Source organism: Anoplolepis gracilipes, chromosome 12, assembly GCF_047496725.1.
Source record: "Anoplolepis gracilipes chromosome 12, ASM4749672v1, whole genome shotgun sequence".
Taxonomy (NCBI): Eukaryota; Metazoa; Arthropoda; class Insecta; order Hymenoptera; family Formicidae; genus Anoplolepis; species Anoplolepis gracilipes.
In genome coordinates this window covers 7,494,394-7,518,945 of record NC_132981.1, presented here as the reverse complement: position 1 = coordinate 7,518,945, position 24,552 = coordinate 7,494,394, and the positions used below count along the sequence as shown (strand labels likewise).

General features: G+C 34.8%; 1 protein-coding gene across 6 annotated transcripts in view; it reads left to right on the top strand.

The window, feature by feature from the left end:
- The window catches only part of LOC140672167 (nucleolysin TIAR), a 411,431-nt gene that overhangs the window by 227,787 nt on the left and 159,092 nt on the right, over positions 1 to 24,552 (top strand). Inside the window, exon 1 of one of the 6 annotated variants that reach the window (XM_072904066.1) lies at positions 18,824 to 20,296. The exons of the other annotated variants lie outside the window; for them this stretch is intronic. Coding sequence (XP_072760167.1) covers positions 20,140 to 20,296 — 157 coding nt within the window. The 5' untranslated portion in view covers positions 18,824 to 20,139. Of the gene's footprint in view, positions 1 to 18,823; positions 20,297 to 24,552 lie in introns of those variants that run through there. 6 annotated transcript variants of the gene reach the window in all.

The following is a 24,552-nucleotide window of genomic DNA, read 5'->3' as shown; positions in this document are numbered from 1 at the left end:
ATCGTAATATAATATAGTCTACATATATATATATATTTTTTTTTTTTAATTATGATATTGTTTTATGAAATTTAGGCAATTTTATTCTAAATGTTACTTTAAAGTAAGAAGTTAGATATCATTTATTTGATTAAAATTTGTATTTTTTTCTCAATTGCAATTTTGGAGGAAGAAAAAAAAATAACACATAAATGCTCTTTATGAAAAAAAAACACTCATGTGTGCAACTCATGTGCACGTATGTATGTATGTATGTACATCCCCACAGCTGCTATGCGCTTTCCTCACGAGCATTGTTGGGGCTATTGCTAAAATATTGCGGAACCAAATATACATAGAAAGAAACGAAAAAACCACAAGCAGGGAACGTTTTGAATGCGGGAAGAAAAATACGCGAGTAGCACACGGAGGCGAATGTGGATTGCCAGTGGCAGGACGCAGTAACGACGGAGAGGCGAACGGGGGTGCACATGGGATGGATAGGGACTGCGGTAGCGAGAAGAGGGGAGTCGGGTGAGTTGAGTATACAAGTTTCGAACGACGCGTTCTTATTTTCTAAACAAACATACCAGCAGGGCCCACTCTCTTCCCTTCGGCGTCGGGTTTATTTCGAGGACTCGTATAAGTGCACATACGTATAACCAGCGCAGGTCGCTACGCGGCCGTGTGTTTGCGTGTTTGTTTGTTGATACAATACGTATAGACACGGTTGCGCGGCGTAGGAAACTTTCCGCTATTGGAATTCGAAAGCGGGTGTATCGAATCCAATAATGAATTGTCAACAGATAATGCGAAAGGCGACTTTTCCATTTCACTTTTCCCGTGAGTCGTTTCTCCCGTTCGTATAATCTTTTTAAAACGCTCGACTGAGATTGCATTTGATGGACTTTAGTCTGCCGGTAACGCTTTGCAGAAACAGTATGTTTCTCTCTGCAACGAGAATAAAAATACTTCACTCCCCTTGCCCACCGTTCGCGTGCTGTACGCAACACGCTCCACTTTTAGCTGCTCATTTTTTCTTGACGGCTGAGTATATTAATTGGAATGTGTCCAAACATTTTTTCACGGTAGCACACATTACGACTAACAGTTTTGCATTGTCGGCCAAATGGTACAAAAGAGATGGCGATTGTCAAATATGTGGTTGTAAGAGTGAAAGGCTATAATTTATGTGCGGAAAATTTTGGCGTATGCGTATGTGCTAATTACTTAGTGCTCTTGTTTATTTTACTTGCATTAACAATCGGAAAGCTCGTATAAAATGTAATAATAATCAACAATAAATAACCTTTGCAATAATAAGTAATTTAATTAATAACGATTACTATATTATGTATTGCAAACAAGTTTTAACAAAAATATAGTAACTAAATATAATAATAATTAAATAGCTATAGCAAAGTTTATTAAATAAAGTAATTAAGATTTATATTTCCCAATGTTATTATATTGTATAATAAATTTAAATACGATAAGGAAATTACATAAATAATATTTTTTATAGTAATCTTTTATACAAAAATAAATCAAAATATACATAATTTAAGTGAAAATGCATTTGGAATGACAACATATTCAAACACTTTTTCCATTATAAAATTCTTCATCTTCGATCGGCTATCGAACTTTGAACCCGAAATAAATATACATATGTCCATGTATTTCTGCAAGGCATTCGAGGCATATCAATAGCAATCGATTGAATGAAATTTCTCATCTTTCAAGTGGTTCAGAATTTCGACGGAAGAAACTTATACCAGGTACTGTAAGCCACTTTCAGCTACTTTCGAGGTGAAAAGTCATGTTCCAGACGATATTTTAGAGTGCCATTTAATAATGGAAAAGACGTCATATTAAAAGCCAAGTAAATGCATATTCGATCATGCGATACCGCAGCAATGTATTTTCGCGTGTTACGCTCGTAAATATCCATAATTTGCAACTCTAATATTTTTTTACATTTAATATTAATGTGCATCATTGTATAACTAGTATACAGAGATAAATCACATCTTTAGTGAAAATCTACATTATTCAGTGTAAACAAATATATTTTAATATATAAAATAATAATAATAATACAGATTTTTACAAATAATTACACAAATTTAAAATTGCTACAAATATAATTTGATACATATAAGTTTTACACATTAATCACACACATAATGTGTATCCATATATATATATATATATATATATATATATATATATATATAATTCGCATGTACATGATATTTGAACAAATAAATAAATATACATTATATAAATATAAATATATATTATATATATTAATATATATTTGTATATATTCATAATCTTATGTATAAGTTTATATCATTAAGTAACCAAACAAAGTTATTTAATTTCAATTTGTATGACTATTAATTTGCCAATGCATTACGATAATAAGTCGAACGAAAATTATAATCTATTTAAGTCATTAATTGCGCGCGCGTGAACATTTATATTAACTGTTTTCGCGAGCTGATAATTACGAGCTGATGGCACATCGCTGATAATGAGAAAAACAGATGATTAATAATCCACTTTCTAATATGAATAACAATGCGAATAAAAGACAATAAACTCGCGAAACGGCGAAAACGGTGAAAGAACAATTCTTCAGTGAGATCGACGCGTGGTAGGTAGAGCGCCGTCATTCTGTCGTGCAACATTCGATCGTACGAATTAGAAAAAACGTCGGGGAGTCGATGCAAAAATTTTCTCTAGAACCCGACATGAGTCTGAAGTTGCGTAAAGTATACGAGCTATAAATATAAGTACGCCCTCTTCTCCTCTTTTTGCGACGTCGTAAGGCAATCGTGATCGTCCGCCTGGGGAACGAGGAAGTCAAGGAAGAAGCAAAGCCAAGTCGGTGAGGCTACCCTATTTCACCCCGCGCGCGTTCGCAGCGAGGGATCACGACCCGCGCATAAAAAGTTGCGAACTGCAACAGCCTGTGACACACAATGGCGTGCAAACAGAGAGGAACGTACGCAGAGATCAGGAATAAACTCCACTGCAGCGCCAGCGGGCGCATTGCGCAAAACCCTCTGACTAGCCCACTCTCTCTCCTGACGGTTGCCAGGGCAGGGGAAGGGGTGCGCTATACCCTTGCCCTCTTCTACATACCTTCCTACCTACCTACCTCTACATCGCGTCCCCTTTCCCCCTGCACCCTTTCTTCTCTCTATACTAGCGCGTTTTCCCATATACGATCCTCTTTCTCCCCACCGCTCTTCGTCGACCGCCTTTTGCCTATTCGAATATAACCCTCTCTATCTCTCACTGTCACACCTCCTCCGACACCCTTCGCCTCTCGTTCCTATTTTATTCTCTTTCTCTCGCCTGCCGACTTGTCCTTTTTTCGCGCTCTTCATACCTAATTGGGCGTTTTGTGCTGCACCGTCCGAGATATTATCGCGGTAATAGCTGCACGAAGCGACGAGCCACGGGACACACACAATAGCAAATTTCGGCGAGTACTACTTCGCCCGGTCAGCTCGCACTCGTGTCGTTCTTTCTCGCCGCTGTTTTTACGTTACCGTTCTCTTTGCGCCGTATAAAGATCAGATCGCTCGTTCATTCGTTCGTTCCTCGACGTGCGCGCGTAATCTTGAGTATTCTGTCCGCGCACGAAGTCGTTTATTTTCCCCTCTAGTCCTTTGTATTCATAAAATATTAATGGTTTTTTTTTACACCGGTGCGTCTCAGAAATTAATTAAGCGAATTTAATTAATTTCACAGCGTAAATGAATTCAAAATCTGAAATATTTCTCTGTCACCAAAATATAAAACGTTCGTAAGACAGGCATATTTGTCTTGCTCATGATAATTATAGCTAAGCCTTTTGTTTATCATTTTTTTAATTAACAATTGACAATATTTAAAATAATATATATGTTGTATTTAAATATATTTTAAAAGCTTAACACAATTCAAATATTCTAAATTGCTTTATTTTTTATGTCGACAATATTTTTTTTTTTGCACGGTTTATAATTTCTTCACGCGCGTTAACTCTATTAATATAAATGAGGAAAGTTTCTTTGAAATAGAGCGTCACTTATATGTATATAAAGTATAGCTGTATAAAAGGAAGTTCATCATTAAGAAGGAAATTTACCCTCAGAGTGCGCTTAACTTCTTCTTTATGTTTATGAATACATTAGCTTTATTTTTAGGCAGTGTCATAAGATTATGATACTTCAAAATCTCTTGTATACAGGATTATATCACAAACTCTCTCGAAGAAACTTACTTTTCTTCTATAAAATATCACAATAGAAATACATCAAAAATTGAAAATAATAGCGTACCTTTATATTATTCTACATTTTTATATATAATTATTAACACCATTTTATATTTTCGCGCGAATATCTGTAGAATAAATAATAAGCATAAATAAAAATTAAGACATATATATAAACCAGTACACTAAAAACTTAAACATGATAATGTATTCGAAGATTTAATAAAATTTCTTTTATCGTAATATCTCTTTTATTTTACGTAAAGACATAGCTTTCTAATCTCAATTAACGTATAAACTAATATCTCGAATAAAAGTGACAATTCCAATAAGCACCGACATCACCATTTTCAGCTAATTTCTCTACTATCTGTGGCATGCAATATATAATTATCTATGCAGGTGCTCCAGGGGATATGTAGCATTTGTTAACATAAAGGAATCACGACCAGTCCCTAACCCGTATCGCGACATTATCGGCTTTTTGGCGTAATCGTTAACGTGGTAACTGTAATTGAACTGCTCCGATAGAAACCAGTGGCTCTCATTTTCTCGCAGTCATTACCGATTTTCCTTTGGGATAGTAATCCTCCGCTCTCGACGTCGTCTTACACCCTGCATAAAATCGTCGTTAAGCTCAAAAGACATTCTGAGTTATATGTGACTTCGTTAAGCTTAATTCGAAGGACTAATCCTGCACAAACCTCTCTAGGTATGGTGGTTACGTTTAAATACCGATAATAATTTGACGACTGACACGTTCGTTTGCGTTCGATAATAATTGTTATAATTAAAACCAGGCGATCAAGTCATTTAACCATAGGAACAGCTGGGTTTTGTTATTTACTGAAATTATTTATTAAAATTAATTTCAAATATTATATTAATAAAATAACAAGAAAAATGAAATATTATTTCTTTCTACTATTTGTATTATGGAATAAAAGATAATTGAAAAATATAAAGAATTGTTAAATTTTTACATTAATGCTATTATTGTTACCTATCTAGAAATAATATAATTTTTTATTGAGAGAGAAGTAGAGCGAGAAATATACTTTAATTCTGAGTATTTTTCTGGATATTCATAAATAGTTTATTTTAACAACATGAGAAACGTTTCGTTGAATTGACATTTTAATGAAAGGTGCTTTTGTAGAATAAATTATCTGATCTCACATATTATTAAGCTTATCCGTCTAAACAGTCAAGTCAAGCGTCTCCTTTCATTGAATTACGTTAAACAGTTCTACGTGGTGAACAGCTGATACCGTGTAAAATAAATAATGAAAATGTAAACATAACATAAAACGTCATTTCGCACAGACTGCACGAATTCATTGCACGGCATTTGCCAGGTAAATATTGACTGCGCAGGCACAGAACTGGAATGTTCACTACGCGGCCGTAGCCAGCTTACTCTCATATTTCAGTTTCAAATGATTCATTTACAAATTTCCCTGTAATTTATACTTTCAATCCTATATTACGCCGTTTGCTGTTTTATAAAGCATAATATTTCAACATTACTCACTTCGCTAACAGAATTTTAAAATAAATAGGAACTTGCTTTATATGGCACAAAATAAATTTTCCATATCAAATTATATATTCAAAAAAAAATATATATATATATATATATATATATATATATAAAATAATCTATTGAAGTGATGTCCGGAATAGCATTAATTAACTTTTACAATGCTCGTCTAATCATTGAAAGTAAATTGTAAAAATACATAGTATTGCAGCCACAAAATCCGTCGCTTTTATAACAAACATTACGCATTTGTTTAAAAAAATTTTAAATAAAACTGTATTTTTCTTTTACATAATATATATTTTTAACTAAATTAAAGACCAGATTATACTCGTGATATGAATTAAAAAAACAACAAAAAAATTATAAAAAAAACAATTTATTGCTTTTACAAATTACTTTGACCAAGATCGTTAAAAGCTTATTTTATAAACATATTTTTTTAAAATCATATTTTCTAAAATCACATTTTATCTAATATCAGTTAAATTGTATCATCCCTTTTATTTTTTTCTCTTGCGTCATATCATCTATCAAAGTAAAAGTGTCAAAAAAAATCTTTCCCTGACACTCAATTGACAGCGTTAAGTAGTACTTAAGCGTAAGTAAGCAGTTTAGACGACTATCACGCGCGCATTTGACTATAGGCTAGAACGTGCCTGCCAGGTAGAGAGCGGACGCTACGCGTGCTTAATGGGAGCTTGCGAATAGCTTGAGGAAACTTTGCGAAATATCACTCCGTTGGTCCCTAAACTAACCAACGCAATGGCCGGTATTCCTGTTGGAAGCGGAATAATATCAGCTGTAGGGGTAGCGTAGCAATTTCATTACCGTAACCACTGGGTACCCAGGCATTCGTGTGCAACCGACAATGCTCTGCGCGTTTATGAAAGGGACAGCCTATACGCGAGATTACACGACTGCTCAAGTATAGTTAGTCGTGCTGTTGCTAATTCACCCGAAAGCTAAGATTCAGTTGTGGAACGTACGGGCGAGCGAACCGTATCGAAGCAGGCGCAGAATTCCCCGTTGAAACCCCGTGTCAGAGGAACGTTTACGTTCTTCGTACATGAAGCGTGAAGCTACTTCTCTGCAAAGAAATGTTATCGAGCGGACCAATAAGATCAACGCTTTTTTGTCCACTATGTCATTAATGTTTTTATTTTGTGTCCGCGTTTAATGCGATGAAAGAGCAGAATTAATGCGATAAGTTTTTTGTTATCACGTAATGACAAAAAAGCTATTAAATTTTTAAATATTGCTGTACAATATAAAGTGATATTACTTGATATAAAATTATTTTTTTACAATTTTGCATAACAAATACTTTTAAATAACACATTACAATATGAAAACAACTTTTAAAACTGACAGAAATTTTGGGAAGAATTAAAATATTAGACAGATTCTATCACATAATAAACTTTACTCGCAGAAACGATAACTTCTATTAATATCAAAATATGTTAATTAAGTAGAGAGGAATTATTTAATAATTATCGAGAAGAAATACACGATAAATAAAGAAAATAGAATACAGAAAAAGTAAATATTAATAATTCATAAATGATGAGTCTCAGATATCGCGCGGACCATTTACCATAAAAAGAAGGTGAATGTTAAAGGCGAAAGGTTAGCGAATAGAGAAGTCGTAATGAAAGAAAAATGTACAGCTTTAATTAGGTTTGCTTGGACCGGGAACAAGCCCTGGGTTGACAAACTACCTCCATCCACCGACATCTTTCTGCGTCTCTGTTCCGTTAACTCAAAGCAGCGTTGTTTCTCGAGAAAGTGTAGGGGGAGGGCATCCCCAGCGTCGTCCCCATCATCTGCTAATAAGACCCCGGCTCTCTTATTTAGCCGGACCTTCTCTAGGAAGGAAAGGCAGTAAATTGCCAGTTCCTCTGTTTTGTTTCCTTGCCCTTACCTCTCGGCCATGAGTAAAACCAGAACCCGGACAAAAGTACGATTTTCACAAGACAGGTACGCTGACGCAAGTCGACATTGCCAGCCTCCGGCAAAAATAGTAATATTTGAAGTTCCATTTTTTGGAATACATCGTCAAATCGTCGAATATATTATATATGCGTGTGCGCTCTCGAGAATATAAAGCTATACAAATCTTTCGCATCTTTGAGTAATTACATATATCGATTTTTTATTTAATTATTAAAAATGCCTAAAACATGCGCATTTTATATAAAACAACCGTTACATCAAAATGAATTATATATTAACTTTGGCTCTCTCTCTCTCGTTCGTTGGAAGCAAATTTAAATTTAATAAAAATATACTAAAACTTTTTTTTAAATAATAATAATTTATATAATAAATGTATTATATGTATTATATAATATTCACCCATCTATTTTTTTATCTAAAAAGAATAAAATTAAATTTTATTTCGTTACTGTTAATTATGCTTTTCATTTCAGTAACATAATCGATGCAACGTTTTCATTAATCAACCTGTTAGTTTAGAACGAAAGTAATTCTAACTACGACCTCAGCAAAGTTGGTTACATAACCGGAGAACGAGGCGACGTTTAACTCTCACACCAACAATGTCTCGTGGATACCTCGGATAAACCTAAATTTACTACCTACGGATGATAGGCGAGGGTTGTTACGAGAAACATATGCGGCGCGATGCCGTCACGTCAAACGTTACCGAACAAGTATATGCCAGAGTTCACAGGTGTACACGTGACTGAGTGTGCAAATGTATAAGACACATGCACGTTCGTTTACATAAACATAGATACATACACATACATACTCATATCGTGAAGCGGCGAGGTATGAAGCAACTTCCGCAGAAACTTCGTACTCGGATAATTGTTATTATCGCGTTACCGGGTTAATTAGAAGCATCAAATGTAAAGGCAGACGAAGTAAATCTTACGAATATCCGTGCACGATCTCTACTATTGTTTTATATATATATATATATCATCACGGTCCTCCTCTGTCCGCATGTTCTCTTGTCTGTATTCTTCGAAACTGTCATTGCAAAACCGTGCTGCACGAACCGGAAAACTTCGACTTGCACGAAATTGCAATGTCTTCGTCAAGACAAACGTTTCGCATGAAGCTATCCTCAGTAGATGGAGGCGGTAAGGATGACGCTTGGAAAAGACTCAGGGTCAGTAAGGAAGGCGGAGTTGCGACGAAAAGCTCGCAAAAGAGAGTAAAAGAACTTTGATGCTTCAAATGTTGAACACCGCCGGGTCCAAAGAACCTCCGGCGTTTAATAACATTTATAATGAAAAAGATCCGTCGACATTTTAAGAGAAAATGAATTCCCGGTTACATACGTATTCTTATGAAACGCGACTCTTTTTCTCATTCGGCGTTTATAATGATATCTGTGTCTTTTTTTTCCTCTTAATATATAACAATCTTAAAACATAGCAAAGTCTTCGATGCTATTTGCTTTGCAAAATCATCAAAAAAGAATATCGTTGTTTTAACATGTATTAATAATAAAAAGCAATAAGTTGTCCCGGATGTATGTTATTACGCGATAAATTTTAAATATGAACTTGATGTTTTAATAAAAATAGGAAAATCTATAAAAATAGCTGTAACAATACGCGGCGTCTGTATAAAAAATATGGACGCAGTCATAGTAGTTATGCGCGAAAGCACTTCCGCGCTACGTTGTATAAATATCCTGATTTCAAACACCTGCTTCCAAAGATGATAATCAAAAGAATTGCGTACATCTGTCGGCATTTTTTAAGGGAACCCTAGGTATTAAGAGCGTCGAGACGTGGAATATATAATCAAAAATTAAATTAGATTGGTAAGAATTAAATAACAAACAATACATATAAAAAGTATAATCTATTAAAACAAAGTTATAGAAAATTTTGAATTTTTGTCAATATTAAAAAAAAATAATTAATCAATTTGAATGTAAAACGAGTTTGTATAACCAATATAGCTTCTACGTGTTTTGTTGATTTATCGGGAAGTAATTTATATTTTTCTCAGAAGAGAAGAATCGACAAGCAGCCGAAAAAAATGCTGAACAGAATCAACTCCTAACTTAGTCTCTTTTTCGTTCAGTGTTTTCTTTCTTCTCTGACTTCCGACCTGAAAGACCCCAAGGCGTCTGTGGAAAATATTTCATGTTCAGTTAATTAGCGTAAGACAAACAGGCCAGAGTTTCTACTCAGACGCAGTAAAAAGTAATCTTTCTTTTTCCATTGCTGCTTTATTCTTTTTCACTGTCACAGCGAGGTAAATAATAGCAGTAAGACATGTTTCAATTTTTCACGCGCGGATCAGTCTTTAACATAGAAAGAGCATATACAAATAGCTTCAACAAACAATAACAGCATATGATACAACAAATAACAGATAATTACATAAAAAAGTAGAGAAGCTGAAGTCATTATAATTCGAAAATACTTAAAAAATTCGCATATAAATAATTTATTAAATAAATAAATTTTTGAGAGAAAAGACATAATAGAAATTTACATAAAGTTAGTCAGTAAGTAACATTTATCTCTCGTTTGGCACAATCACACAAGTGTCAAGATACTCTAGTGCGTTGATTAATCTACAGGTTAAAGTCGTTTGTAACATATACGTAGACGATCATTAGAGAATGGATCGTCATCTATCTTCTCCGTTACATAGTGTTGATGCGAGCGAGCGAAAGCTTAACGGAAGACCAGATACAAACGAATCAAGAACATTCTGAGCGATGTGAGACCCGTACGATGCGATCTTAACTGCAACTAGGTCGAAACGTCTAATGTTTCATCTCGATGTTGCGCACGGCTGGAAATTACCGCGCCGCCCAAAGATGTGATCGCAGCCAGGAGTATCCGCGCGTTCCATTATCATGCAGATACGTGCGCGCAACAATTCCAGACGATATATATATATATATATATATATATATATACCTGTAAGGACCATTCGCGAATAAGCATTCCGCGAGAGCGTAAATCGAGAGACATAAAGGGAGGGAGGTCGAAGGTGGGGGAAGAACGCGCCGGTTGCTCTTGCGAGAGCACCCATGAATAAGTTGATAGAGTTCTATCGGACGTGGTGCGCGGTTACGAATTAGTAAATCAGCGTATGCACCGATTCGGCCGATACTATGGTCGGTAAAGCAAATGTAAAGCCGAATCGCCAACCACACATACGGCCACAGCAGACCACAGTAGCATAATAACCGAGAGTAATGCGTGAATTATTGACTGCTTCCTATCTTGCTACCCTTTTCTCTCCATCTCTCTCTCCCTCCCTCTCTCTCTCTCTCTCTCTCTCTCTCTCTCTCTCTCTCTCTCACTCTTTGCAGATACATGAGCACACCTTCAAAGCTGGGCGTGCGTATGCGTAAACGCGTTGGGAGTCCACCTTTGTCTACTGTGTATTAAATGGTTTCGTACACGTAGATTAGCCACTGTCTGCTTCACGAACAAGGCCGTACGTCACGTGAGAGTATATATACATATATATTTGTGTGTGATGCGTATACGTGTGTTATGTTGTGTACATGCGAGAATAGACACCCGCGGGAGAAGGAGTAAGAGCGACAGAGACACGGGAAGTCTCGCACGCACGAGAACTAAGTTGTCCCAACTACTTGCTAGATGGATCGCTATATCATCTTGGTCGTGATGGCGCATATACAGTGCATGTCTTTACTTATGCGTGCACGGAAATCCTATAATTCGCTGAAATTTTCCTGCAAGGGACACAAAGCTTCTAGTCACGAGAAATGGTATAACTATCGGTATATTGCGGCTTCATAATCATACATATTAAAGTTAAATAATAAATTTGAATCAGTTATCTAGAATGAATATTTTTATACAATTGTAACAAATACATTATAAAATAAAAGAATTAATAGAACAAATTATATAAAATATAAAAATAAAGGAATTAATATAACAATTAAATTATAATTAATTTGGTTTTTATTCGATTTATTTTGATTATAAACTGTTATGAAATATTTTTTTTTGTCAAGTAGATTGCATGCGTTCCTCTTTTTTCTCATTGTCAGTACATATTGATCGACTATTGTACTTTAAAAATAAATATATTTTATGTATAAGCTATTATCAGGTAAGATATGATAAGAAAACACACATACAATGTTACAACTGTAACATATATCAGTAAGTTAGAAAATATGCAAAATTATTGTAAATGTATTATATCTCACGCAAAGTTACACTTGCATAATATCTTGGTCTCTCTTTAGCACATGGACACGAACTTACGTCAGGAGAAAACATGCTGGTACGTGTACAAAGCACGAAAAATTTAACACGCAGGTGAACTTATTACCCATCGTAGATAGACCTTATATTTCTTTTTTCTAGCTGGTATATTATACAATATAACAAAAGAAAAAGAAAAATAAAAAGAGGAGAGAGAAAAGAGAGGCATAGAGAGAGAGAGAGAGAGAGAGAGAGAGAGAGAGATAGAGAGAGACAGACAGACAGAGAAAAACATAGAGAAACAAAGAGAAAAAGATCATACTTTTTTAATTGTAAAAAGAAATATTATCAGATTTCCCAAAAGCGCAAGTTTATCGCCAAATATATTTTATGACATAAATTTTTAATTATCCATTTAATCTTGACTTTTCACTTTTAATTGCGTATTTCTTGTAAAGTAGTCAGTGAAGGAAAGAACTAATGTAGTATTTAGCATCCAATATGTCAACATGATTTATCTCTTCTCACTTTTATTAATTCGATTACACAAATTCAACAGACGATATTAAAGTAGCACGCGTGTTTTTCAACTCGCGACTTTGATTCACGATAAATTACTCATCTTACATGAAATGCAAAGAAAACGATTCGGATTATTGTTCATAAATTTTCACGTATGCATTCAGATATGGATTGCCACGTGGACAAGCTGTCCCGTTAATCTTGAGACTGACATATGTGTATACGCGCAATAGACGTATGAACTTCCTGTGTCTAGTACAAGGCAAGTTGTAACCGATGTCGTCTATCAGCCCGATGGAGGAGTCATCGATCAAACGTAAGCGAGCGTGGTAACGACGGCGAAACTCCAAGAGACAATATCTCGACTCGAAGAGAGGCTGACTTGTTAAACTATTATAACCATAGAACATATCGCGTAATACAACCATTGGATATCTGGGAATGTTATTTACACTCCATGCTATAGATGTTTACATAATGATAAAAAGACATTCTTTAGAAGAAAATATTATGCAATTCTTATGTATCATTTAAACCAAAGTAGATAAATTCATATTTTCAGTCAAGATCTTGCAAAGAGAGAGAGAGAGAGAGAGAGAGAAAGAGAGAGAGAGAGAGAGAGAGAGAGAGAGAGAGAGAGAGATTGGGATGAAATATATGGAATAATACTTTTAATAATCTAAAGTTACGCAAACATTCATTCAACTAAAAATATACATGGATTTATAAAAATACTTACGACTATATACATGGACTATAACAATATGTTGAATTTTTTATAATCTTTTCATTTCATCAAAATCTTTTCATTTCATTAAAATCTTCCCATTTCATCAAAATGTATTAGAAGATTGTTCTACAGTATATTTTTGACCTCCATTGCATATAAAAATATCTACATTTATTACATTTTTATTTTGATCCATGCACACCTACGTATACCGTAGAAAACGTACATTTTTTTACATAAATGATTGCCAGACACCGCAAATAAAACATTATTTTTACGTCAAATACTAAATACAAAATTATCGTAGAATTGAGTTTTTATGTTAGTGTTTGACATACAACATTTCTAAAAATTAGCAATAATTATTACTTTTAATATTTATAGAATATCGATTGCACAACTTGTGGAATCACACAAATATTTGTAAATATTTGCGAAAAATTTGTAACGTAGTTATTGAAAAAAATATTTCGTACTTTAGATTTAAGAAATTTTAGATATATAAATATGTAAAAGCAAATTAAAAATTATACATTAATTTCATATCTTTATGGCATGCATGATGCAATTAAAAATAGAAAAAGTTTCTAAATAGAATTAAAAAATGATAACGAATATTTTCGATATATGAAAAACGGCATAAATTCAAATAAAATCAGTTCTTATAAAACAGTTAATCGAGATATAAGAAATTTCTTCATTGCGATTGCAAATATTATATCGTTTCTCTATAATATAACACAACTTATCACTATTGCATCAGATTCAGGTAAACGTGCTTTTCAAGGTAGTAGTTAATCATTGCACTTACAAAGCATATTTTTTTACAATAATATATTCGATAATGTTCCGTCTCGCCGGTAAGATATAGTGGCAATTACATTATCCTGAAATAGTCGAAAAAAAAAAGATATTTGTCCTCGCAAAACATCCCCCTCGTTGATCGAGAGGTAGTCGAGCGACACTGCGATATACTGTCTCTCCGACAGTAGACAAGACGGCGGCGGTTAGTCGGACAGAAAGACGTAGCGTGCAGAGGTTACTGTGTGCCCTCTGGAGAAGACCCAGCACGGGCCCCTAGGACAGAGAGAAGAGAGACGAGAGAGTTCAAGCTCTTAATTAGCTGCAATTACTGCAACATAGCAATGTCGAGCAAATCGCCCGAGGCTCATCCTCCGTCCTTCTATCTTCCATCTGCGTGTAAGCTCGGTTCGTCTCTCGTTCCCAGCTCGCTCCATCACGGAACTCGGCGCTTTCCCGCCAGTCTTCGTTCCATTTTGGAGCCAGTCCCATCTCCGGGCTCTCTTCCGTGAAAGAGCCAATTTATGATGGAATTTAAACTAATATGCGGAAAATAAAAAATTGCTCTCTGGCCACATCGTTGTTATCTGTAATCAGCTCAGCTCAACCATACCGTGACGTCGCGGATATTGCGTCAAACAAAAGATACAAAATTATAAATCCGAAGAGCATATGAGATCGAATCATCGCGATGCATCATGTAAACTTTTGTTCTGTTATTGTTCTTCGTTATTCCAAGATAATGAGGAATCTTGTCTCGCGCATGTAACATATTTTAAGTAGATAATCTTCCTTAATGAATACGATAACAAAGGAGATAATATAATGTTCATTGAGATATTTTACTCTATATCACGTTACTTTATTTAGAAAGATCTACTTAGTACAAGTTAACATTTTCTGCATGAACATTAATCTTTTCCTCTGTGTAAATGTTCAAACCTATTTCTCTTTCGAAATAAGTAAGAGAAATAAATTGCTTTATTTATAATAGATAATGAAGAATACTTCGTACACAGATAATATATGCAATCTGTTCAGAATGTAAGGGACATGCGGAATGCAAGGTGATGCGATTCTGAACACAGAGTATCTATGAACTATTGACATTAAACAACCAAGAGGAAATCTACAGCTATTGACTTTCATTACAAAATAGATCTTGTTGTCACTCCATTAGAACCAGTAGTCGGTTCTCGCTTATCTTCTCTATGCAAGATGACATTACCATCCTACAATCCGTTTACTGAATAAAAAATTTAAAATTAGGTACATATATAAGAGTTGTTCATACAGGATATCAATGTCATCTTGTATAGAGAAGATGAGCGAGAATGGCTACAGTAATTCTAATGTAGTGACAACAAGATCCGTATTGCAATGAAAGTCAATAGCTGTAAATTCCCTCTTGGCTGTCTAATGCCAATGGTTCATAGATTCCCTGTGCTCGGGATCGCATCACCTTACGTTCCGCATGTCACTTTGTCCCTTACTGTCGTCTTACTGTAGTCGACCAGTCCTGCGATCGTGATCGCAAACGGAATTATTTATGAGTTTGAACATGAGCCAAAGCTCGTCTACAAGCCACTAAGATATTTCTCAAATATCTCATGGCATTCTCTCGTATTGGTGCTGCAAGTGCAAATTCATATCTTTTTTTCAAAGATTTAAATTCCACTTTGCGTAATTGTAAACATATAGCTTACGTATGAGTCCGAAATTACAAAAAATTGCAAAAATGATTAATCTTAATTGATATCATGAAGCGAAGAATTGTGTTATGTATTAATCTCAAAAAATATTTAAATTTCCAAGTAAATGACAGGTATATATATATATATATATATATATATATATATATATATATATATATATGTATATAAATAAAATAAATTGCACTACATTTTTGGTTTGTTATATAAAGTTTGCTACAAACATTAACAATATAAGTAAAAGAAAACTACAAAATTAGCTCCTATTAAATCTTTAAAGATGTTAAGTACAAATAATTATGTTCTCAGAAACGGATTTTCAAATGTCAATTCAGCGATTTACATAAGTGCATTAATAGCTTACAGAAACTGTAATTTGATACTGAAATTGTGGAAGCTAAACATTGACTTTCCATTTAATTGTACGATAATGTGCTTTATAATTTTACTTGTTTCTGTTTATTACGAAATTACATGTATAAAATGCATCGCGTTTGCGCCAAATTACAGAACAGTTAGCTCTGTAATTAGCGACAATATCAGAGATTAAATACAGAATGATATCAATATGCACACTGTTTTAAAGCTTTGTTATATGAAGCATTTCGAAACTTTTCATTAATACCACAAATGTCATTTTAGACCATGCGTGAAAACATGAAATTATCTCTTTCATATATCAATTGATTCAAACAACTACATTGCAAATACAAAATGTAAACGCCAATAAACTGTAATTTCGAAGTTTAATAAACATGGTCGAATTATCAGCGAGCATAAATAAGTTCTTCAATTAGTAGTAAATTTTTTTTACATAAATATTAAACTGTATAAAAAAATATTTACTTATTACCTTAAATTTGCATTTATTAATTATTAAACTACATTTTGATAATGTATCATATACTAGTAGTTGATAAAAATATGCGAAAAGATATTTGAAATGCTTATCATAAAGTTGTATAAACTTGAATGATTCTGAGTCGTGATATCATGCAATCTTACCGTTAGAAAAACAAAATTATTATGCTTATAAAAAATTCGGCGCTCATAAACTCTCCATCCTTTTCCTCACTTCAATCAAAAAGGGGTTAATGAGATAAACCCAACTCCTGTCCTTGCCCTGCATCAATGTTACCGAAAACAGTAAGGGAATCCTTTCGGTATTCGGTCGAAGCTTAGCATCGCAATCACCCTAGTTCGATCTGCTACCAGCGAGGGGCGCCACTTAATGGATCAGTAGATACAAGCCGCATTGAGTCAGACACTGCATTGTTCTATTTTAAACCTAAAGTATTGAATGTTGACATGGTTCAGTTAAAGAGATCAATTTTGTCTTGAAACTTTTGTTGAAATATCGAAAGAAGTATAAAAACTGAATTCCATAGCTTTAATATAAATAATCCTATTTATTTTTTATTACTTTTTATTTTCGAAAAAAAATATAAAAAAAAAAACATTTTTCTAGATCAATTTTATCTAGAGTAATGTTATAGTAAATTGCATGATAAATGTATGTAATAAACGTAAATTTTATACTTTTATATACTCTTTCTCTATATTAGTTTTATTATTTATGCGTTATAACAATTAAAATGTATGTACATGTGTGCATTTTTTAATAAATAAAATAATTATAGGGACTATGTTGCGTTAGATAATTATAAAATCTTAAATATAAATTTAGATATTTAATAAAGAAATGTTCATTAAATACATGTTTAAAAAAAGCTTTCTTTGGAAACGTTATAAAATATTTTTTTTTATAAACATAGACAAATTTTAATAGATTGAAGTGCTTAGTATTATTTATGTACGTTTTTATATACATCTTTAATTTTTAAGAAGCAAGAAATAATATAAAAAATACATAATTAGGTTTTTTATATAGAAAGACATGCAATCTCCCAGATTTTTGGTATAATAAAAGAAAATATGAGATTATTTTTATAAAAAGAATTTATAGTATCATCACAAATTATAAAAATGCAATGTAAAAATTCTTCACACATTCTTCTATTACATAATTATAAAGTCATTTTAATAGTCTAGATAAATATAAATGTTTGTAAATAATAAAATATATACTACTCCTCTGGTTTTCATAGAAACACATATATAAATAAATTTAAAAGAGAAAGAAAGTATAAAGAATTATAAGAAAATGTAAAAAATACACACATTTTCTTGTAAAGAGATTTGTGACTTAATTATAAAATTATATAATGATTAGAGTTATGAAAAATATTGAATCATAAACATGAATTATCTACATAATATGGAGACGAATGTAGCAATTATTTATATCTTTATCACTTTTACATCATTTTTTATCACTTTTATATCGTTTTTATTATACATGTCAATATGTATACAATAGTAATATTATTAAAGTAGATATTTTCTTTTAAAATAATCTCTATAACATTTATAATTTTATAGCAAATAGTATTTTTATTGAAAATTAAAGTAAGTAAATTTAGTGTAACTTTTTAAAAATATTATTATATTATTGTGAAAGAAAAATCTAGAGATAAATTTAAATATTTCATTAATAAATACTTCGATTTTTTGAAATCTTTCTTTTTGTTAATATAAAAACTGTATGAATAGAAATACATAATAATTATAAAATTATCTGCTCAGCAAAATTATCATAAAGTTAAAAATATGTAAAACTATATATAAAAATCAATATAAACGAATGGAAGTCTAAAATAATGTATCGTATCTTAAAATTTCAAATGTCAACTATTTCAGCAAATACGTTTCGTCAATATATTAAAAGTAATTTATTTGATTAATTCAAAAAAGAAAAAAACCTATTCATACAAGAGATAAAAAATTTGATAAATATTTGCTTAAAACAAATTTATCGTGAACAATATATTTTTAATATAATTGCTTGGAGATTAATCGATCGCTATTACACAATTGAATGCAAAAAAAAAAAAAGAAAAAAGAAAAAATACAAAAAAACAAATATCGCCAATAATTCGAAACGCATCATCGTAAAGTGCTGCATTGGCTCCCGCATGAAACAATCCTTTCGGCATGACGGCGAGCGAGCGACTGCTGGCTCGCGTCTTAGCTCGTGCGATTCCGCGGACGCTCGGGAACGCCGGCGCCTCTGGGCGTCGCGACGGCGGGCGTCCAGGGCTGGCAGGCTGGCAGGCAGGCAAAGGCAGGCATCCCTTCGCGCTCTCCCCGCCAGACGAGTTCCGACTCTACGCTCGGCCGGACGTGACGTAACGCGCGCAGCGTGGAGAGCGTAGAGAACGACGTCGCCGTCGTTGCAGCCACCGACATCGCCGCCAACCGTTCTCGATTACAACACCTCGTGCACAATCGTCGGCATCGTTTTAAACGAGTGCGCAAATATTTAATATATCCGTGTCCTACATAAATTTTCGTTGTCGGTGACGCTGACTCTCGCAATTTCGGAGCACGCGTATTTAGTATCGCGACGCGCGCCGCTGCACTTCGCACGCACTGACGCCTCCGCACGCAGTAACCGCGTGTGCAAGCACGCTTCGACGCCTTCCGCGGTAAATCAGTAGTGCACGCGAATAAACGTGAAGAAACAAGAAGAAACGACACGAAAGAAAGGATCATTAGTGACGGGGGTGCGCAAATAAATAGGAAGATTGTCAAACTTGATTGAGAGTGATCGTTTTGAAAACTGTGCGCTCCGATGTTCAAGAAGAAATTACCGAGCATCGTGTTTGAGATAGTAAAGTTTCTTATAGTTTTTATAGATTTCGAGAACACAGTTTCGTGAGCGTCATTGTTTGTTTGCGATTCTGTCATCCGGAAATCGAGCGAAAAAGTTGGATGGGACGCTTCAAGATAGCGGCAAATGTTGACCGCTATTAAAATTTGAGATCAACGGTAATACAATAACGTGAAGTAATGACGCGGGAAAGAAGAAACACAACAATCTACGTGGACGACGCGATAAATCGTGAAGTGTAACATGCGATGAACAACAATTATCTTTTATCGTGGACATACGACTACGAAGGTCTCGCAGTGCGAATTCACAGTTATATCGATAAATTGAGTAATGTCATATTGGCGGAACACTAACACGAGCGCTCGATCTTAATCACAATTGCAGTCGTTCCCTTCGATCGATCAATTACTGCAATTCCACGGCAGATTCACGGTTCGTTTATACTCCGCGTGAATCGCACACGCCGCTGATTGTCTTCCCTTCAATCCGAACCTATTACATTTTATTAGATATTAATAGAAATCGACGAGATCGCGTCCAGTGTCTTCGTTGTTCTGTATCAGGAGGATACTTTTCGGTCACGTGACAAAACATCAACCTTTAGTTTTCACCACGGCGAGACAAATCTTACGGCGCAAAAATGCTGACTATGTCGACCTTGATGATGCCAACTACAATGACTACGATGACAAATCCTGGGCCGATACCTGCTCACAGCGTACCGCAAAAGATAGAACCTCCTAAGCTGACTGCAACAGCTACGCTAACACACACAGCAACACCTGTCAACAAATCAGGTAACACTTTATCAAATTTGACTTTTTGCATTGTCATAAAAGTGTTGGTTTAACAATAAGATAAACTCAGATGTATCCCGCTGTCGGGTAGATACATTCTATTGATCACGCAGTTTTAACACGCTGTTTGACTGAGGATAACATTCATAAGAATTTCCCTTACACGAGTGTTAACAATTACGAAACATTCAATAATAATTACTTGTCACCGATATTAAATTGTTTAAATTTAACAAGAGAAATTATAATCGCATCTATATTATATAAAAAAAGTTTATCATCTATAATAAAATTCAACGATTATGAAAAGTGAGAAAAACCAAAGGAAATTGCATGAAATAAAGAAAAATCGATTTGTCTAATCATAAATTCTGTTATATAATCATTGCAATAAACGTGCAATCAAAACGATGAAAACATGTTTACCAAAACTATCAGGAGAGTATATTATATGTATATAATGCATAATATTACGGTAATTTTTCACAAATTTAGAAAGTTTCTGTTGTATGATCGTACGAAAATTTTACACAACGTAAACGCAAAAATATTTTTTTCGTGACGCAGATAAATCGCAATTTTATTTATTTTAATGTATTTTTTTTTTTCTTTATTACCGAATAGAATCTACAAATTTAACAACTCTTCGATACATAATTGCCATGACACACTTTTCCATGAAACTACGACCATTTCGCGCTTCAGTTTCGACGCTCATAAAAGAAGTGCTAACTTCTCTCGCGGTGGGTAAGGGATGAGGGTGGCGGAGGAACAAGATCCAGCACGGTCGCCTGTCTCCCGCATTGAAATTCAAATGCGCGTTGCAATTTATCAGTTAACGATCCAAACTATTTTACAACAACTTTGTGATTGATTTCAGCATTTAAAAAAGTGAATTTCTCTTCTCGGCGCGCGTTCCTAGCCATCGGCTAGCTTGCCCGTTAATTTGTCCTAGGGATAGCGTTGCGACAACATCTGTCGGTAATAACCGCGTCACGAGCATTCAAATCCCACGATTATCCGCCGATTAAAAATGCATAATTGCTATTAAAACCGGGCGCGTCGAAATCCGAGGGAAAAGCCTTGGCGCCGCTCCAGAGGGCCGTAAACGTTACTCAAATGACGCTCAAGCTCCAGAATTTTTCTCCACTCAAGTAAAAACCTGCGAGGGCAAGGGTCGACCGCACGAGCGGAAACGATCGGCCCCGATTTGCGCGCACCCGGATAACATCTTTCGCGTTCGGCTCTTCGGCGCGGAAAGTCGCGATAATACATATCGGCGAAGCACAGCGGTACACGTTTCCGCGCGCGGCTATGTTTGCATACGTGTACGTAATCCTAAGAGCGGAATACGTACAGCTGCCAATAGGGCAATCCCTAGCCGCGCACACTTAGCACGTACTAGCAGTAGTTACCGTTACATCACGAACCTACGTGTTGTGGAAGCGTAACAAGGACGCGAGTCCGCGTGGAGGCGAACACGCCGGAGGCCGCATCGCCCTCGTCCTCGTCCTCATCCTCTTCGTCGTATACTTCGCCCCGCGTAGTATGCGTAGCGTTGGCTACGGGGGTGGACGCGTTGAATTTATCGAAGACCGGCAGACATCACGACATTTCCCTCCCGTGCGGCAAATTCGAATTTCGCCCTGTTCTTCAAGAAGATCAATCGCGCTAATTGTCGAACGAAACAACCGAAAGCGGATTCCAAAGGACCCGGTTCTCGAATACCTTCCTCTTCCTTAACTGTTACCAACTCTCTCTCTCTCTCTCTCTCTCTCTCTCTCTCTCTCTCTCTCTCTCTCTCTCTCTCTCTCTCTCTCTCTCTCTCTCTCTCTCTCTATCTCTCTCTATCTCTTGTCCATTGTCATAGTTCCTTTACAAAATGCAAATTCCAATTGTACTTAATGTTAGACGGTAACTTATAAATGGCGCGTTTCATACTTGAACTGGGCTGCAAGACCGTCCTTATTTACAACCGACGATAAAATTGTATTAAATAACAAAGAGAATTGAAAAGAAGCACAATTGAATTTTCCAGTTTAACTAAATTAAGATCCGTTTCGTAGCAATAGCTTTTCGAACTCCAGACATGATTTACTTTTACTAAAGTTAACAATTGACGACAAGGGAATATTGTATAGCAGGCGATGTTTACAAAATAATAAAAGTATATCCCTTGTAGCAAATATTATAACACAAATTTTGTAAATCTCTTACAATGATTTCAATATATATAATATTTCGAGTTAGTTTGTTTAGTAGACTTACTAAAATGACGTAAAATAAGAATCGATAAAGCCACGTTTTTCTAATTATCTATATCATATGACATGTAATAATACTACATGTGTGAAATGATATCAGTATGTATTATTCTAATATATGGCTTGCAAATGAAACTTTTGACATAATTTTAGAACGATTAATCTAGACAATCTGAAAACTACGTTATAAATGATGGGTTTTGCGTCAGGTGGTACTACATTGTACCTCGGCATGCCGCGAGTCACATGGTGCAACGTAATGTTAATGGTCGCCGTGTCAATGGTTTCTCATCGCAAACTCCTGCAAAGTAGCTAAGGCTCTTTGATTATGTAAATGCAAATTACATTTAACGATGTCTTTATCTTTACGATGAATTTAACAAACACGTCATTCCGTAGTTTATGAAAGGATCTTATTTTTGCATGTAATAATAGTTTAAAAATATTTATGAATATATTACTGAAGAATGTAATTAGATCTTTTTTATATAATTTTTTAATAAAAAATTTTATACTTATATTTTCGGATTAAAATAATATTATAATAGCATATTATATATATCTATCATATTTATCGTACATAAATATAATTATAATATATATGTGATAATTATTACATGAAAAAATTAAATATTATAATAATAATACAGACACACGTAAGATAATCGAAAAAATTGGCGAAAATATTTATATAAATTACATCAATGTCGTTATTCGATATGTATGCACGGTAACGTCAGTTTCTCCGCTCGCTCCGTATCGGAAGGCTTTTCTGGGACAATGATTTTTCTGAACCCTCTGGAAACTGGTGGATGCACACTTCCACATATAGATCCCTAGCACCTAAAGGGTAAGTGCTCGTAAAGTTGTTTGTCTGCTCGATATACTGTAATAGCAAGGAGGCGGCCATTAGTACGTGAAATTCGTTTAAACGCAATTCGCGAACGACCTAGTCCATAAATTGAATTGCGCAAAGGTTCAGGCTTTCTTATCGTCGATTTGCATCGTAAAATATTATTTCAGAAAGAGATGATCATGTCACAAATGTTTGCGGAAAAATATTTTTGAAGTAACAAGAATCTATCGTAAACTTTATACAATGCTGTATTTGTTACATTATCAGTTTATTTATCCGCGTTTTTTAGTAAAATAAACGCACTGAGACAAAAAAATAAACAGTTGTAGTATCTAAAATTATTTTGTTTATTTTTAGCAAAGAGCGATCAGATTCTGTATTTAGAAAATAACCAAGCTAATCTTTAAAACCTTAACAAAATATATAAACAGCATATATTTTATTGAAATTCAGCATACTTTATTGAGTTTCAAAATATTTTAAACCACTTATATCACTTGCAAAATTTTTCTGCGGATTTAGTGATAAGATTATCGGACTCTGTTGCCGTGACAATCAATGAATTGACCTATGTCAAACATGAATTGAATCTCATCACACGTCCCAGTATCCCAAACTAATTTAACGAGACATGAGTAGACGTAGCTAGATATCTTCGACGAACGTTTGAGAATATATATCGCCAGCGCGTCTGGGGGTTCACGAATGGGAAAAAAAGTGTCAAACGAGTAGGTAACAAAAAACGGAACAATTCTTCCAGATAAAACGGAAGTCGACGATGGTTTCGCCGACGGCAAACGGGGCCGGCAACGAAAGCGCGGGCGATGGATGGCTTTAGCTTCGGTTTCCTGACGAGGTTACCGAAGTTTCGTTCGCAGATTCAATTTTAGTTGGCGCGCCAGCCCGCGCCACCACCATCCGCGGCGCTCAATGCCACGTATGTACCTTACAGGGGCGGTTACCAACCCTCCTTTCTATATTCATCCTCGTCCCCCCTCCTTCTCCCTCTCTGCGCCATCCACCCGCACGGCCCCTTGCCAACTACCCACTACGGGGCCACTTTATTCGGCTGCGCTTAAGTTTCCGCGTTTTCCACGCCTGCCTTTGATTACGATCTTGTTTCAGTTTATTTCGAT